Consider the following 17,297-nt stretch of genomic DNA (forward strand, 5'->3'; position numbering starts at 1 on the left):
TAAAAGCAATAAACTACGTAATGGAAAGCTTAAATTTGTTGGTACCAGCTTCTAGCATAGAAGTATCTTTGATATCAATGGAATTCTCACTTTTTGTACCTGTCCGTATACAACAAATTTCTCTTATTCCTAATAGCCCTGTACTTGTACACTCAGGGAGGTAGAGCTTCGTGGCTTTATGCCGCTATGTTGAAATTACCTAAATATAATCATAAGTGGATTTCAAGAACATACGTACGTTTCATGATTTATTTATTATCATGTTTTGCCTAGGGTCTCCCTGGTGAATTTGGTCTCCCTGGTCCTGCTGGCCCAAGAGTAAGTGTTATTTAATTAACTTTCATAAACTTCTGGTGATGTGTTTGTAAAACACGTAGTGCTTTCTTTTGAAAGCTATTGATGACCTTGCAATAGGTTCTGAGACTCTTCTGTAGTTAAACATAATCTGTAGAGAATGTTTGATTTGTAAATTAAATCAAAAATTTAAATTTAATTATTCGTATTTCTTAGCCAAAAACCACAGTTCTAAGAAACATAAATGAGCTAATATATGTATTATATTCAGCAACTTATATATACAAGTATGATATATATGACAAACAAGAAAAAGTAATGTCTTGCTACGATTTGAAGTCAATTTTTGCAATGCATGTCGATGCTCAAACTCTAATGCCGAAATCATGAGTCTGCTCTTATTAAAAAAAATAAATAGATTTGGTTTGTCTGTAGTCATTGGAAAAACTGGAATGATCACTTGCCCCACAAGTATCCTATTATATGGTCAGTTACCAAATTTAGTATCATAAAACCATAGTTATAAAAAAGGTCTTTGAAACAGGTGCAATGTGGACTGTGTACACGTTAAATATTCTGGGCCATGGAATACCACCATGTTATGGTGATATTTACATACAATTGACAGATATTTAGAAAGCTAGGTAGACACATGCACACACACACATATATACATATACATCCTGTTAATATTATAATTGTTACATCACTATTGCATAAGGTTATAAAAAGGGAGCATAGACATGACAATATCTCATCTTATTTACACCTAGCATTGCTCTTCATTTAAAATGGCACAGTCTTTCCCAATGAATACCAAGCATAACTGATGTCTGTTTTTATCTGTGGACCTATTACAAAAAAAAAAAAAAAAAGAAAAGAATGACTTCCAAAGGTTGAATGTTGTACTCTAGAAGAAAAACATTCCGGGGTTACAGCCACAAAACACTAAAGCTGAATGAGACTTTAGAGATTATCTCATCCCATTCGTTCATTTTACAACCAGAGAAATTAAGGAAAAATAACTATAATTTGTTAATGGACCAGGATTCAAAGCTAAAAATCTATGAACTCTGATGTGAAAAATCGTATCTCTGAAAGTGCTGAACGGTGCAACACTTATATCTGTCTTTTCTTTTCTTTTCTTTTCTTTTCTTTTTTCTTTTCTTTTTTTTTAACAGGGGGAGCGTGGGCCCCCTGGTGAAAGTGGTGCTGCTGGTCCTTCTGGTCCTATTGGAAGCCGAGGTCCTTCTGGACCCCCTGGGCCTGATGGAAACAAGGTAAAATTTTGTGTCCCATATTGCTGCTTGGGCCCACTATATTCTAGAGTAGCTAGATCATTCACAATAATAAATGAATTGTTTTTCAGGGTTTTTATTTCCAATTCTGTGTTGATTTCCATCACAGTGAATGACAGTCTGATTCTAGTGGACCTGAATTATTCCAAAAGAAGGGAAATCCCAGTGTTGTACATACATAAATGAATTAGTATGGGTTTACTCTTGTCTCACCAAACTGTTTATACTTTGGTTTGTTTGGGGTTTTTTTTGTTTTTTTTTTTTTTAGTTTATTTTTATTTTGAGAGAGAGAGTGCGCATGCAAACTGGAGAGAGAGAATCCTAAGCAGGCTCCATGCTGTCAGTGCAGAGCCTGACGTGGGGCTTGATCTCACGAACCATGAGATCATGACCTGAGCCGAAATCAAGAGTCAGACACTTACCCGACTGAGCCACTCAGGCACCCCTATACTTTGATTTTAATCTAGAAACATCATATAATTTTGGACAGTATTTTTAGAGAACAAAGTTTCACCTTCTTACCATGCTACTTCAGAGAGTAAAATTTCAAAAGGTAGTCTAAATTTTAATAACAGAAGAGGTAAAAATTAAGTGGCCAATATATTCATCCCCAAAACATAAGCCTGGCAACTTGTATTTCAAAACAGAATCTGTGGTTTAGATTTTAAAATAGATAGAATTACACACTTCTGAAAAACAGATGAACCACAATAAAGAAAGGCAACTCATATTACTCCTGATTTCTACCTTTAAGGGGAAAAAAATGTAAGGATTAGCTGCAAAAAGCTATTTTGGTATGTGGAAGGATATTGGAAAAAATAAAAAGGAAAGAGGGAGAGAGGAAACAAGAAAGAAAATATGGTTTGGTGAGGTAGTACTTCCAAAGACTTTTATCTTAGAAGTTAGTCGATAGGTTTTAAGTATGTGGAATTGTAGGGTTTTTATATAAAGTGGAAGCTATAGTTCCTGCTCTTAAGGAGATTAAAATGTAAACATCTCCCCAGTTGATGAGGTTTCTTTCCCTATTTCCTGTGTGGGCTAAGAGACTTATCCTTGAAAAATGTGGGCAAACATTTTTCACTCTCTGCATCCTATTGTCCTGCCCTCTTCTTCTCCACGCCTGCCTGAAGAGGACTAGGAGCGGGTTATAGAAAAATCACAGCCACCCACTCCCACTTCTCTGCTCTTTAGCCACGGTGTCATTAATAGCATCTCCCTCTGTTAGATTCTCCCTCCTTTCAACAGCCCTCCTTTGTGTCTCTAAACTGGCAAGAATGCTATCTATTAAATGTTTAAATTGGAATCCTTCAAGAGTTCGAGTCTTCATTTTCTTCTTTTGCCACTGAAATAATTGATTTCACATGTGTTTGATTCAAGGGTGAACCTGGTGTGCTTGGTGCTCCAGGCACTGCTGGTCCATCTGGTCCCAGTGGACTCCCAGGAGAGAGGGGTGCTGCCGGCATACCTGGAGGCAAGGGAGAAAAGGTACCCTCTCAGTGTTGGACCCTAAGACATGTTGTTGATGAACTCTAGCAGAGAAGGCTGCACAGGGTTGCCCAGTTTTTTACAATTCTTGGTAGGTGGTCTGGTAGCATTTTGATATCTATCAATACGCATTTCCCTCTGCCACCTAGCACCTACGCATTTCTAAACTCACTAATCTGGCAAAATTCCTTGCTACCATGGAATTTCACGCAAACAGATGGTGTTGAGTAATACATGAGGCTCATTTTAATGCCACTAACAATAATGCCTCATCCTGCCCTAATTAATGGGAAGAAGCTATATTGAACAGCTGTCAACCGTGCTGCTGCATTAGTTATGCCATAAGAGTGATCAGACACTGAAGCCCATTGTGATGTTGCCTTATAATTCTGTCCACATGAATTTGTACCTTGCTTGATTATGCTTCAGGAGGGTGTATGGAAATTAGAAAAGAATACTTAACAATAATCTGGAGAGGGCCTTGAATTATTTTTTCCTTAATTTTTTTTCCTCATTCGACATTCTATAGAATAGTAGGGAATCAAGACATTACTAAAAATGTAAGCGACTGAAGGTATAAACACTTCAGATTAATTTTGCTTCAAAAATTTGTTTGGAAAACGAAAAGCTACTCTTGCTTTATACTTTCAGGGTGAAACTGGTCTCAGAGGTGAAATTGGTAACCCAGGCAGAGATGGTGCCCGTGTGAGTAGAATTTTGTTTGTTTGTTTGTTTGTTTGTACTTAGATTGGTATTTTGTTTTATTTTATTTTTACATTTCACTCGATTTGAGGTCGGCAGTTTTCCAAAATAGAACTGACAAAAGGATCCAGGTTTAGTGAAAGAGTATTCCTTTCCTTCCTGGATCTCTGAATATTAATATCATTTTACACGTCCCAAAAGAAAGATTCAACAGAACTTATCCCTTTGAAAATCAAAACCTGAATTTCTTAACTTCCTTAGTGTTAACTATACGAAGTACAAACTATAAACCAAAAGCTCTAGGTTAAATAGAATTTCAAGTGACTGTTCAAATTATTATAGGGCTTTAGAAAAACAAAACAAAACAAAACGATAACTCTTACATTTTAAAAAGCCAAAACCTCTAACAAGGTCCCATTTATTCAAATGTATGTCCTAAGAATTTATCACCTGAAGAGCAGTCCCAATGATTACCTGTTACTGCCCTGGTGATGCCAAAGATAATCCCGTAAAGGTATAATAACCCTACCAGAGCATTGGCAACATGGTTCTTCCAGGCCATCAGCTACCTCGGTCCTTCTTCTCACCTCCCTCAGAGCTGATAACTCACTCTGGCACATTGATAATGGTCCTTTCTCTGAGTCACACAGTCCTAGTGGTCTCAAACAAGGCTACTCATTTGCTGCTCTCTAGGGAATTTGACAAGAGCAGAGAGTTCAGATCTCTCCAATTCCTAACCTGCCCTTGACTGACACATTTCTATAACCTTTATCACTGGGGTACTTTCCTCCTGAGAGCCGCTTCTAATAGTTTTGATAATTAGAACTGAAATGCATCAAAAGCCTTCTCGATGTCCATCCAGAGTGTTCAGTCACTGTATAAGCACAGCAAGGGGGAATGGCAAGGGTCACTTTTGAAACTGGGGGTGTTATTAATAAGACTCATTTCCTTTTGGTATTAGGGTGCTCCTGGTGCTGTAGGTGCCCCTGGTCCTGCTGGAGCCACTGGTGACCGGGTAAGCACACATTTTCACGGAGTTGCAACTCTCTGAGCCAACAGCAGTATCTAAAATTTCCTGCCTGCCCCAGCCCCAGGGAGCCCCAGCAATTCATTTTTATGACTTGGTATAAAGCCTACTTATTTAAAAACCTATCTGTTGTGATGGGGCAGCAGGAAACAAATGCTGTGTGTTTAAAGTTCTCTTTCCCTTCGTATAGATGTGCTAGCTATCTGATCTATACTTTAATCCCTATCATTTGTTTTAAAGACTTTCCCTGTTGCCCATTAACAATATCCTAATGCACTGAGCCTTCTCAAAGCCTTCAATTGTAAAAAATCAATAAAATACATAGTGTGCCCATTTCACATCGAACAGTCTACTTAAAATAGACCTTATTTATTGTATTGCACAGATTGCAGCAAATAGATCAGCTCAGTGTCCATCTAAAAATTAAAATGTCCTCCTCCTAGTATTGTGGGCACTGATTTATAGTGTTTTTGCAAGTGTATGACCAATACCACTTCAGCCCCCAAAATGAATACAACAGTAAGCACAGTAAGAATCCATTTTATTTTACTGTCTGAGATGAGCATTAGTTTTCTCTTCTGATGTGACTGCAAACCCTGATAAGAGCCCACTGTCTACCGCTGTTCCCTCCCCCCACCTCCTCTTTGAGCACATTAACGAGCTCATCTTTGGTTCCATTAAAGGGTGAAGCCGGTCCTGCCGGTCCCGCTGGTCCTGCTGGTCCTCGTGGTAGCCCTGTAAGTAGAAACCTGGGTCATTTTGGACACTCATAGCCTTTAGACATGAACGAATCTAATACTGCTACGACATTCTTCAATCCCTTCTCCCACCTAGGGTGAACGTGGTGAGGTTGGTCCCGCTGGCCCCAACGGATTTGCTGGTCCTGCTGTGAGTATCACATAATGACAGTTAACCCCAAAACATCCCAAACTGGCAAGTAGAGTGAGCTGGAATGCCTGAACTCCAACTATTCCTTTCTAACAGGGTGCTGCTGGTCAACCTGGTGCTAAAGGAGAGAGAGGAACCAAAGGGCCCAAGGGTGAAAATGGCCCCGTTGGTCCCACGGGCCCTGTTGGATCTGCTGGCCCATCTGTAAGTTGAATTCATTGGTGGTCAACACAGCCTGTGTAGTTACCCTTGAAATCTTATCATTCAACCTATATCAATCAAGTGCCTACTGTAACTACACCAGGAATGTAAGAGTTAGCATTTGCATACTGCTCTATAATTTATAGAAATTTCATAAATATTGTTTCATCTTACTTCTTTGGTAACCCCATGAGGGTGGTAACACTGAAAAAAGGACATTTATCTTATGACACAGATTATCATTTTTGATTTCGGGATTTGCTTCTAATAGATACAGGAATGATACCTGTGAAGAAAAAAGCAACATGTATAAGAACTCTTTTGTGATTTGACCCCATCTTTTTTTGTCAATTTCCATTTAGGGTCCAAATGGTCCCCCTGGTCCTGCTGGCAGTCGTGGTGATGGTGGCCCTCCTGTGAGTGTTTATAATGGAGGACATTTCTTTCTTTAGAATCTATGAAAACCTTGAAACTTTGGAGATTTTTGGTTAATTTTGGACTATAATAAGGAGACTCTTGAAATTCAAGTTAACTTTATCTGAAGATATTCTGGTGTTGAAGTGATAGTCAGGCCAAGGGATATTAACTTAATCCCAACTGGAGCTCAGTGTAGTGTATGTTGCTACCCCTCACCCGAGGCAATAACCAAAGTTAATGCCAGGTTGTAGAATTGTGAAATGGGTAAAAATATTTCTCTTTATCCTTTTGTCGATGCCCCCCTTCTTCTGCTTGACCATGCCCTTTCTCTTGGCACCCAGTGCTGTTATGCAGACTCCTTAAAGACCCAGACCTCCCAAGGAATGAACTGCACTGACTCCTTCCTGCTCTTGCTGGACAGCAATTAATACTCATGGTCTTTTGTTATTCCTTCCTGTGTAAACAAAATTACTTATCCAGTGTCCACTTCTTTTGCACCCAGCCAAGTGGTTAAGACATTTATTAACGTATGCACATCAGTGTGTAATAATGGCATGGTGTCTTCTTGTTCTTAAAACCATCAGGTTACATACCAGCATTTCAAAAAGGACCGTCAGAGCCTTAATGCAAAATATGGATGTTGCAATTGGGGCACGCTGGTCGGAAAGCTGTGTAGAGATGGAAGGTCTTTGGGGTTCTTGGGTTTTTTTTAATTTTTTTTTTTTTACCGTTTTTATTTATTTTTGAGACAGAGAGAGACAGAGCATGAACGGGGGAGGGGCAGAGAGAGAGGGAGACACAGAATCGGAAGCAGGCTCCAGGCTCTGAGCCATCAGCCCAGAGCCTGACGCGGGGCTCAAACTCACGGACCGCGAGATCATGACCTGAGCTGAAGTCGGACGCTTAACCGACTGAGCCACCCAGGCACCCCCTTTTTTCTTTTTTTTTAAATTTTTTGGGGGGTTCTTGTTAAATAATACCCTATATGAGGTTGCCACCACCTACTCCTTGGTCTATCTGTGGTCATGTGTATTGAGGAATTATCAGAGGAGAAGTTTCCATCTTACATCCCTAGAGCTGCCATTGATTGTGGAATTTTAATGTGCTTCGTTCTTAGGGTGCTACTGGTTTCCCTGGTGCTGCTGGACGGACTGGTCCTCCTGGACCCTCTGTAAGTAAATCACTTCAAAATGTGTCATTTAGCCAAACAGCCTTGCCTCTAATAGGAAATTGGTAAGAAACTCTCTAGAAACACGCTACTAATATTTTGCTATTACTTTCCTGGTCTGAAATCGGTTTTCCTGAACCATTAAGGCAAAATCATCACAAATTATATTTTATAATATCGGCTTAAGAGGCTTTTATTCATGTGAACACAAGTCCCTTTTTAGGGGCATGGTCTCTTCGTTAAAAATAAAAAAAAAAAAAACAGAATAGTTTTAGTCACATATCAGATATTTCTATATCTAATTACCCTTTATGGCCAACATTCTGCCTCCGTTGTTAAGGTATAATTGTTCCAGAATTTAAAGGTGGTTTGGCCTCTAATTTAATTCTGATTCAGACTCTCCTGTCAGGACTCAAGAGAATTTAATTAATTACCAAGGATTAAGTCTTCCGGTTAAGGTTTCAGGGAAAAAAATCACAAAGATGTTGATTTCTTGGAATCCTTTTACAGGTTCATAACAGAAAAATCTTCATTCCCTGTAGGCATTTAATTAAACCTAGTTGAGAGCATATGTGATTCCTCAATTATGAACAAAATTCCAGTATTGTCTTTCTTCAAAAAGAAGTGAGCAGAGTCCTCCAAAACCCAAAGTCCCATTCATTGACGACTAACTCTTCTAACTCTACATAGTTCTGATTCCAATATGCCAGGATCCTGGTAGCACAGCATTGCTTTTCCTCGCCGACATTTGCCATAGCCTCTGCTTCAGTTATTCATTTTGCCAGAACCTTCAGAGAAAGGATGGGAGCTGCTTCTCTCCATAAGAAAGATTATTACAAACCCTAAACATGTCCCCCAAATGGTCAGGGTATCATCCTGTTGCTTCACACTGTTTGCATCTTAATATCTGGAACCTCAGCTGCTCTCTCCTAGGTCTGTGGTGATTAACTGAGGATAAATAACCTTGCCATTTGCTCACAGGGTATCACTGGCCCTCCTGGTCCCCCTGGTGCTGCTGGTAAAGAAGGACTTCGTGGGCCTCGGGGTGACCAAGGTCCAGTTGGCCGAACAGGGGAAACAGGTGCATCTGGTCCCCCTGGCTTTGCTGGTGAGAAGGGTCCCTCTGGAGAGCCTGGAACTGCTGTAAGTGATTTCAAGCTTCTCTTTCTTAATACCTTGTGTTGAATTAAAATAAAGCCTTACACAGATCTTCAAGTGGCATATATTTGTTGATGAGTGTTGCAGGCTTTCAAGTAGAGCTCAATTTGAGCCAGGAAATCTGTCCAACAGATACTGAGGTGTCATAGCTTCAGCAGTTGCTCAGAAGGCATGAGATGGGGATGACAATAAATGAGGGAACTCACTCTTTTATCAAAATGGCACCTTACTGGTACTGGGAACTGAACAGAATCCCATTGCCATGGTCATCCTATTGTAAATTTATGAAATCTCAGCAAACTACCAATTCCTTAAACATGCATTGTTCAGCATCATTGTTACTCTGAAATGTGTCTTTCTTAGACCTGGTTCAGTTAGAGGCCGAGGTCAAAATTTGCATCTTGGCATAGATTCCATAAAAACTCTATTTCACTACCCCAGATGGCTTCATTAATCACAACCACATATTCTTTAATGTCATTCCATTGGTGTCAGGGAGGAACTGGGTACAAAGAAATATACTTGCCAACATGAAACTCATCACTAGAGAAAAGATATCCAAGGATACATCCTACTAATGGAAGGTCACTAGCTTTTTTCTAAACTGAGGATAGCGCATTCTCACAATCCTCAAGCCAACCCGTATTGTCACTGAGGGGCTTAGTAGTAATGGTATTTTTCCTCTTGTTCAGGGACCCCCTGGAACCCCTGGTCCTCAAGGTCTTCTTGGTGCTCCTGGTATTCTGGGTCTCCCAGGCTCTAGAGGTGAACGTGGTCTACCAGGTGTTTCTGGATCTGTGGTAAGTGTTTGACACCATTCTTATTCTCATTAACATAATAAAAGATTTTAAAAGCTGCCACTTCAGATGTGACAGATTGATCACTGAATAACTCCACTTAAGATTTTTTATTCATGGCATTTTCTTTATACAGATCACATGTCACTTATCTAAGAAGCTTTAATACCACCTTACTTAGACACACGCTATAAAGATACAGCTTAATATTATGCAGAATGATTTTTGTTCTTTTTACATGCTTAAGAACTATATAAGCTCTAATTGCATTTACTCCTCTGCAGTGTGAAATGCTGGCATCATTTATCCTGTTGGAAGAATGAAGCTCTGGAAGTTCTGAATCATTCCATTAAATCCTATACATGACAGCAGCTAGGGCTCAGCTCACCTCCATAAACTCTCTCAACTTTATGAATTCATTTCATTTGGGATATCGGATGTAACTAGGCTCACCTGTACAGAACAGCATTCCAAAATTCCAAAAAGCTGACCATCTGAGTGTGTAGAATGAGGGCAAGGATAACACTGATGACACTTCTTACCATTTTGTGACCGATTCAGTCTCACTGTACCTTCTCCTTGCAAACTGGAATCTCCTCGCCGGGGTTGTTTAGGAAGGGTGAGGTTTGCTCTCAATCCAATAAGAAGAATGTTGTTTTGTGTTCTCTGCCTCTAGGGTGAACCTGGACCCCTCGGCATCGCTGGTCCACCTGGGGCTCGTGGTCCCTCTGGTGCTGTGGGTGCACCTGGAGTCAATGGTGCTCCTGGTGAAGCTGGTCGCGATGTGAGTATGACGCTTGGTTTGTCGTACTAGACTACATACTAACTACATAAACATAGCTAGAAAACCTAGCTGTGTTTCATTATGTGCAACAACATATCCTGAGCTGAGTTCCTCTTGTTCCAAGTTTTGGAAAAAGATGGTCTGTTTCTCCATTAAATCAACATGTACTGACCACTCCTGGTATTGAAAATACGAAAAATTACTTGGACTGGGGAATGGATGGGTCTTTGAAGAGCATGCTTCAAAGTTGGCCAAAATATCCAAAACACCTCTAAAAGAAACTAGGTTGGCAAGTTCTTGCTCCTGTCTTTTAACAGTCTGAAAGTGGGTTCACTAGTGAGCACTGGGAGTGATGAAGACAGAGGAGCTGAACTATAGGGGCTGGTGGGTTAAAGAGCCTCACTAAGTGCCTTCATTGGTGTGGTGTCTTCACAGGGCAACCCTGGGAATGATGGTCCCCCAGGCCGCGACGGTCAACCTGGACACAAGGTCAGTATACCTCTCTGTCTTTCTCCAATTGAAAAGTGACTAAAACACAGGACAGTTTGATGCTAAACTCCACTTTGCCTTTGGTAGGGAGAACGCGGTTACCCTGGCAACATTGGTCCAGTTGGCGCTGTGGGCGCACCTGGTCCTCATGGCCCCGTGGGTCCCACTGGAAAACATGGAAACCGTGGTGAACCTGTAAGTTTGTAAATACCAGTCCCTTTGTGCTGCCATCTTTGTAGGCTTCCCTTGTGACCTCCCCACACTTGGGAACTATGGGGGCTTGGGGAGGAGAGTTTTGGGCTTGGCTGATCAGTTACGTTTTTCTTTTTCAACTCACAGGGTCCTGCTGGTGTTGTTGGTCCCGTTGGTGCTGTTGGTCCAAGAGGTCCTACTGTATGTACATGGTGATGATTTCTTTACAAATTAACATTTAAGGAGCCTCAGTCCAGACTGTCTGTGAAGAAAATAAATAATATACAGGCTAGACTTCATATTTTTTTAAAAATGTAGTCCATGTTGAGAATTGCTACAAATAGCTTCTAAGTCTCTTCTATTTCAAATCCCTTCTGCTTGTTTTAAATAATCACAAAAATCTAGCCACTTCACAGGAAGCTCAACTAAAGCAGATTAAGGGAATAGATAACACCCCCATGGCTTTTAAACCTTTGCACATCCTGAGTTGCTTTGTAAACAGATTAAGCAATATTTGTGGGCACGGGAGTCTCATTTTCTAAAGAAGTAAATGTCCTATCCGCCCTTCTTTTTTCTATACAGGGCCCACAAGGTATTCGAGGTGATAAAGGAGAGCCTGGTGACAAGGGGCCTAGAGGTCTTCCTGGCTTAAAGGGACACAATGGACTGCAAGGTCTTCCTGGTCTTGCTGTAAGTAAAATGTGGACATCATGCATGTATACAGATCTTAAAAGATCTTCCTCAAATTTTCACTGCCGTTGTTCTAAAATGTCCTACATCATATTCATTTCCCATTCTCTGGCTCACTCCATCTCGCAGAGATTAATGCCATTTCATCCCAACACAAAAAGGTGAGGGTTAAGGGAAATTGAAATATACATATATTAAAATCTCTTGGCAACAATGTCCTTCAACCCCACTTAAAATAAATATAATTAGAGGAATGACTAATATTGCACTGCTGAAATAGCTTGTAGAAAAAAATATAATTGAATATAATAGACATAATGGGAGAAAAGAGCCCCATTTTACATTTTCAATTTTCTCAATCCAGAGTCCATTGAAACTAAAGTTTTCCATTCAATTTAAAAAAAACCTATTTGTCGACACGTGTTCTGAAAGTGTGATTTTCCTGTTCTCTCTTTAAAGGGCCAACATGGCGATCAAGGTGCTCCTGGCTCTGTGGGTCCTGCTGGTCCTAGGGTAAGTCAATCTAAGAGACATTTATCTCTGAAATGGAGTTTGTGTCAGGCACTGAGCCCAGGCCTCTGCTTCCTTGTGGGGTTTTTACTGACTCACTCAGACCCAGCGTCCTTCTTCCCTAGGGCCCTGCTGGTCCTTCTGGCCCTATGGGCAAAGACGGTCGCACTGGACATCCTGGTTCAGTCGGACCTGCTGGCGTTCGTGGCTCTCAGGGTAGCCAAGGTCCTGCTGTAAGTATCGTTTTGGGAAATAATATAGAGCATCACAGACCTAAGGAATATCTTCTTCAGACTAAACCAAGATGGTTACGACAACACATTAAAGTTGTCCCCCACTGCCATATGTTCTAAAATGTGTAAAAATTATCTGTATGTGATACGTTGTTTAGGCCCATCCCTGCAAGTATGTCTGAGATCAAGTTGTTTATTTACATGGACTTAGTTCTTTTTTTACTTATTAGAACATGCTTGTGTGTGATGCTCAACTGAAAATCTGCTGTCACTGATGTCTCTCACTGTGACTAAATACAAAACCTCCTTTTTCTCACGTTCACCTTTGCAGGGCCCCCCTGGTCCCCCTGGCCCTCCTGGACCTCCTGGCCCAAGTGGTGGTGGTTATGATTTTGGTTACGACGGGGACTTCTACAGGGCTGACCAGCCTCGCTCACCACCTTCTCTCAGACCCAAGGATTATGAAGTCGATGCTACTCTGAAATCTCTCAACAACCAGATTGAGACCCTTCTTACTCCTGAAGGCTCTAGGAAGAACCCAGCTCGCACATGCCGTGACTTGAGACTTAGCCACCCCGAGTGGAGCAGTGGTAGGTCAAGATATCCAAGCCAGAATGGCCCTTCTCACAAGCTGGGCTTTGCAAAGTCAGTTCCCACTGACATTTAGAATGAAAAGGTTTTGGGTAAAAATTGCATTATATAGAATCATGCCTAATTAGAAGCATTTTCTTCTTCACCAGCATCCAGTTTCAGGCTTATCTTAATGTGTATTTTTCATATACTCTGATTTGACGTTTCACGTAGGAAAGGAGAGAAGGAACTGTCTAATCTGGAAAGTAGCCATCCTCTTCCTATTAAATGTAGGGTAGACAATGTTACTTATAAGAATCAAAATCTTGGTCTAGTAATTATTAGAACCCATAGTCCACTCAATAAGTTTTATGAGTTGGGTCTTGTCTTTTTTAAAGGTTACTACTGGATTGACCCTAACCAAGGATGCACTATGGATGCTATCAAAGTATACTGTGATTTCTCTACTGGCGAAACCTGTATCCGGGCTCAACCTGAAAACATCCTAGCCAAGAACTGGTACAGAAATTCCAAGGTCAAGAAGCACGTGTGGTTAGGAGAAACTATCAATGGTGGTACCCAGGTGAGGAATCCTACAAACATTCCTTCTCCTACTAAATAATATTATTAAGATTGTTTGCTTTTTAATGATCTGCATTTTAGTCCTTTACCCAAATGAGATTGTTAAAAGAACCTGCTCTTTTCTTGGGTGCCAGTTCTAACCTGGGATTGTACATTACAGATGGATTGATTGAACGTACCCACACAATTCAAAGTTATTCTGCAAATTTGGCTCAACTGATAATCCCTGGAGAAACTGACTAATGACATTTAGTGTGAGGAAGTACTGGCCAGCATATGCATCCCTGTACCCATGAATGTATATTTTCAGAACATGTGCTTTTCTGAATTTTTAATCAAATCTTTCCACCAACTTTATTGCATGCCTCCTGGTGGGGATTACAGAAAAAGAAAGAGGTCTGAATCTCTGTCTCCTTGTTCTCTTATTCTAAAGAAGATACATACCCATTAAAAATACCTTATCTAGAACAGGTACCTTTTTGAGATGATCTTGCCTCAGCCTGGTAGTTCCTATGTCCCTTCTAAGTAACTAATATTTCAAAGACCAGTGAATTGAGTTTCCTGGAAAAGTACCTTTTTCCCAAGGTCAGCTCTGAGTCCATTATTCCTCCCTATACCAGACATTTTTTTTTTTTTTTTTTGGCTCTTAGTACCTGAGGCCATCTCCACTTAACTAGAATTTCTATCTTATTTTCTGTAGTTTGAATATAATGTTGAAGGAGTGACCACCAAGGAAATGGCTACTCAACTTGCCTTCATGCGCCTGCTGGCCAACCATGCCTCTCAAAACATCACCTACCACTGCAAGAACAGCATTGCATACATGGATGAGGAGACTGGCAACCTGAAAAAGGCTGTCATTCTGCAAGGCTCCAACGATGTTGAACTTGTTGCCGAGGGCAACAGCAGGTTCACTTACACTGTTCTTGTAGACGGCTGCTCTGTAAGTAATAGTGAAATGTGGGGATACGCTTATTTGGGGAGTGTATTTTGGAGGTGGGGAGATGGAGTTTTAACTTAGACCGTAATGAATGAATAAGACCATAAACGGATGAATAAGAGACCTAACTTACTAAATCTATTTTCATAACTGTATTTATTTAAATTAAATTCTGAGTGTTCTTATCAGACCTTGCCTTCTGAAATTCTCTGCAATGCTAAAATATATACAGTGTCCATGCACTAGCTGTTTTTCTTTAAACATGAGTTTGTTAAATGATGATGTCTGCCCACAGTTTAAAATTACTTGAGGTTAAAAAGTCCCAAGCTATCACTTATGGCTATATGTATTTTATTTTACTTATTAGTATGGCGTGCATGCGACTTTTCTCTACAATATGCTAGACATTGCAGAAAAATTAAAATTTACTTGCAGCAGCCTGCATACCCACCTGGCTCTCCCTTACCCACACACGCACACCCCAAAAACGATAATGTAGCAGTAAGCCACGTGGAATACGTATTGAAATTTTCTTTTAAAAAATTAGACTGGTAAGAAACTGCTCTCCCTAAAGACACCCTGATATTTCTGTTGCAAAGAGAACATGTTGACCTTGGGAAAACTTCTTCGGAATGAACAAGCCCAAAAGTGGTTCTTAAATATCTAAGGTTCTGACGATACTAGAGGTAGAAATAGTGCTGCTTTTCATATATGTACTTTTTTTCCTCTTTTGAACAGAAAAAGACAAATGAATGGAAAAAGACAATCATTGAATACAAAACAAATAAGCCATCCCGCCTGCCTATCCTTGATATTGCACCTTTGGACATCGGTGGTGCTGACCAAGAAATCAGGGTGGACGTTGGCCCAGTCTGTTTCAAATAAATGAACTCAACCTAAATTAAAAAGAAAACAAAAGAAGTCCGAAAAAAACTTTCTCTCTTTGCCATTTCTTTTTCTTCTTTTTTAACTGAGAGCTGAGTCCTTCCATTTCATTTCCCCTGCACATCTATTTGCTTAAATTGTGGGCAAAAGAGAAGGAGAAGGATTGATCAGAGCATAGTGCAATACGATTTCATTCATTCCCTCCCTTCCCCCCAAAGATTTGGAACTTTTTTCAACACTCTTACACCTGTTGTGGAAAATGTCAACCTTTGTAAGAAAACCAAAATAAAAATTGAAAAATAAAATAAAAACCATGAACAATTTGCACCACTTGTGGCTTTTGAATATCTTCCACAGAGGGAAGTTTAAAACCCAGACTTCCAAAGGTTTAAAACTACCTCAAAACACTTTCCTATGAGTGTGATCCACACCATTAGGTGCTGACCTAGACGGAGATGAGCTGAGGTACTTGTTTTGTTTTGTTCCAAATACAAAGGTGCTACCAGTATTTCAGATACTTGAAGACTGTTGATGGTGCTAGAGGACTCTGAGAAGAAAGACTCCTCTGTAATGGGTTGCGGTGTGTGTTCTTTCTTCATTTGATTTAGCATCAGTATTTTACATCTTCTTCCCAAATAAAAGTGTGTAGATTGCTTGCCCAACCTCGTCCTCTTCTTTGAATTCAGCATTTGTTCTTTGCCAGTCTCATTTTCAGCCTCTCCCATGGTACCAAAAAGAAGCCTTGTTTCTCGGACAAGCAGAAAGATTAAATTGTACCTATTTTGTATATGTGAGATGTTTAAATAAATTGTGAAAAAAATGAAATAAAGCATGTTTGGTTTTCCAAAAGAAAATGCTGAGTAGAATTCCTTGCTTCGATGCTCTTTGCAATATAAGTATGGATTATAGCATCTCTACCAGCCGTTAGATTGTTTCTCATTAGATAGAAACTATGCAAAAAGGGCAGTGTGGTATAATAGAAAGAGCAGAGAACAAGGATCCAGGAGATCTGAGCCCCAATTCTGACTCTGCTTCTTGAGGTCAAGGGACCTTGAGCGTTTCACCTTTCTGCCCCTCAACTTCCATATCTAATACGGGGAAGATTCCTTCTCTGAACTATAAACACTTGCCCTGCTCAAAATACATAATACTTAAACAAATGGTATTTTAGACCTAAGTTTACTCTAAGCAGAGATCCACAGAACCTTCTGGTTTATTGTCTATTAAGTACTTTGAAGCAGTGGCTGAAAGTTGGTCTATGCACAATTAATACTATTAACTAAAACAGTTTCAAATATTCAGTAAAAATGCCATACACTTAAATCTGATGCAACTGAGTACAATGCGTGTGAGGAGGTAATGTGTGTGCTGTCAATCAGCACAGACAGTTGTGGATAATAGTACCATGAACACCTACCTGCCAAATCAAGTTCATTTTCCTCCCCTGCACCTTTCAATGACATCTTTAATACACTTAAACAGAGTGATGTGTCAAGTAAAATGTTAAGATTCATTTAGAGCTTATTTCCTGTTGCAGAACATAATTGGGATTGTAATATTTGCCTCCTGAAATAAGTCATCTCAAGATTCAATTAGTTTTAAAAGCAAAAGACTGAACATGATGAAAATCTAACATCAAGTCTAAAAAGTTAGCATAGTCTATTACCCAAACGGTAACTTCCAATTATGGTCCTTCCCGCCACCTGAATCTGAACACAGGGATGCTTATTAGAATGCAGATTCCCAGTCCTCAGCCACCAAATTAAGATTTAGTAGGGAATCAGTATTCCTAAGAACCCTGCAAAATTCTGAGGTACATCCATCAGGAAGCCACTGTACCCAGTGATTTCCACAACCTTTGTGGCTCTAACATTTTGTATCCGGCAAGAATGAACCAATATAGCTGACCAAATGATACAAAGAAAACCAAACCCCTGTATATCAGAATATGAGTACTCCTTACAAACTAATAATTAAAATGGCCAGG

General features: G+C 40.1%; 1 protein-coding gene and 1 long non-coding RNA gene across 4 annotated transcripts in view; one reads left to right on the forward strand and one right to left on the reverse strand.

The window, feature by feature from the left end:
• Nucleotides 1-17,297, forward strand: part of COL1A2 (collagen type I alpha 2 chain) — a 59,726-nt gene that overhangs the window by 19,818 nt on the left and 22,611 nt on the right. For 2 of the 3 annotated variants that reach the window (XM_045494800.1, XM_045494803.1), the window contains 23 exons: nucleotides 274-318; nucleotides 1,476-1,574; nucleotides 2,970-3,077; nucleotides 3,729-3,782; nucleotides 4,741-4,794; nucleotides 5,490-5,543; nucleotides 5,641-5,694; nucleotides 5,791-5,898; nucleotides 6,258-6,311; nucleotides 7,430-7,483; nucleotides 8,462-8,623; nucleotides 9,331-9,438; nucleotides 10,112-10,219; nucleotides 10,655-10,708; nucleotides 10,796-10,903; nucleotides 11,048-11,101; nucleotides 11,483-11,590; nucleotides 12,050-12,103; nucleotides 12,226-12,333; nucleotides 12,665-12,923; nucleotides 13,302-13,486; nucleotides 14,186-14,428; nucleotides 15,164-15,637. In XM_045494800.1, coding sequence (XP_045350756.1) covers nucleotides 274-318; nucleotides 1,476-1,574; nucleotides 2,970-3,077; nucleotides 3,729-3,782; nucleotides 4,741-4,794; nucleotides 5,490-5,543; nucleotides 5,641-5,694; nucleotides 5,791-5,898; nucleotides 6,258-6,311; nucleotides 7,430-7,483; nucleotides 8,462-8,623; nucleotides 9,331-9,438; nucleotides 10,112-10,219; nucleotides 10,655-10,708; nucleotides 10,796-10,903; nucleotides 11,048-11,101; nucleotides 11,483-11,590; nucleotides 12,050-12,103; nucleotides 12,226-12,333; nucleotides 12,665-12,923; nucleotides 13,302-13,486; nucleotides 14,186-14,428; nucleotides 15,164-15,310 — 2,382 coding nt within the window. In that variant the 3' untranslated portion in view covers nucleotides 15,311-15,637. Of the gene's footprint in view, nucleotides 1-273; nucleotides 319-1,475; nucleotides 1,575-2,969; nucleotides 3,078-3,728; nucleotides 3,783-4,740; nucleotides 4,795-5,489; nucleotides 5,544-5,640; nucleotides 5,695-5,790; nucleotides 5,899-6,257; nucleotides 6,312-7,429; nucleotides 7,484-8,461; nucleotides 8,624-9,330; nucleotides 9,439-10,111; nucleotides 10,220-10,654; nucleotides 10,709-10,795; nucleotides 10,904-11,047; nucleotides 11,102-11,482; nucleotides 11,591-12,049; nucleotides 12,104-12,225; nucleotides 12,334-12,664; nucleotides 12,924-13,301; nucleotides 13,487-14,185; nucleotides 14,429-15,163; nucleotides 15,638-17,297 lie in introns of those variants that run through there. The other variant, XM_045494801.1, reaches the window with a different exon arrangement.
• The window catches only part of LOC123606443, a 62,672-nt gene continuing 56,288 nt past the window's right edge, over nucleotides 10,914-17,297 (reverse strand). Inside the window, exon 3 of the long non-coding RNA XR_006716288.1 lies at nucleotides 10,914-11,162. This is a non-coding gene — a long non-coding RNA (uncharacterized LOC123606443). The remainder of the gene's footprint in view (nucleotides 11,163-17,297) is intronic.

This window comes from Leopardus geoffroyi, chromosome A2 (assembly GCF_018350155.1).
Source record: "Leopardus geoffroyi isolate Oge1 chromosome A2, O.geoffroyi_Oge1_pat1.0, whole genome shotgun sequence".
NCBI lineage: Eukaryota > Metazoa > Chordata > Mammalia > Carnivora > Felidae > Leopardus > Leopardus geoffroyi.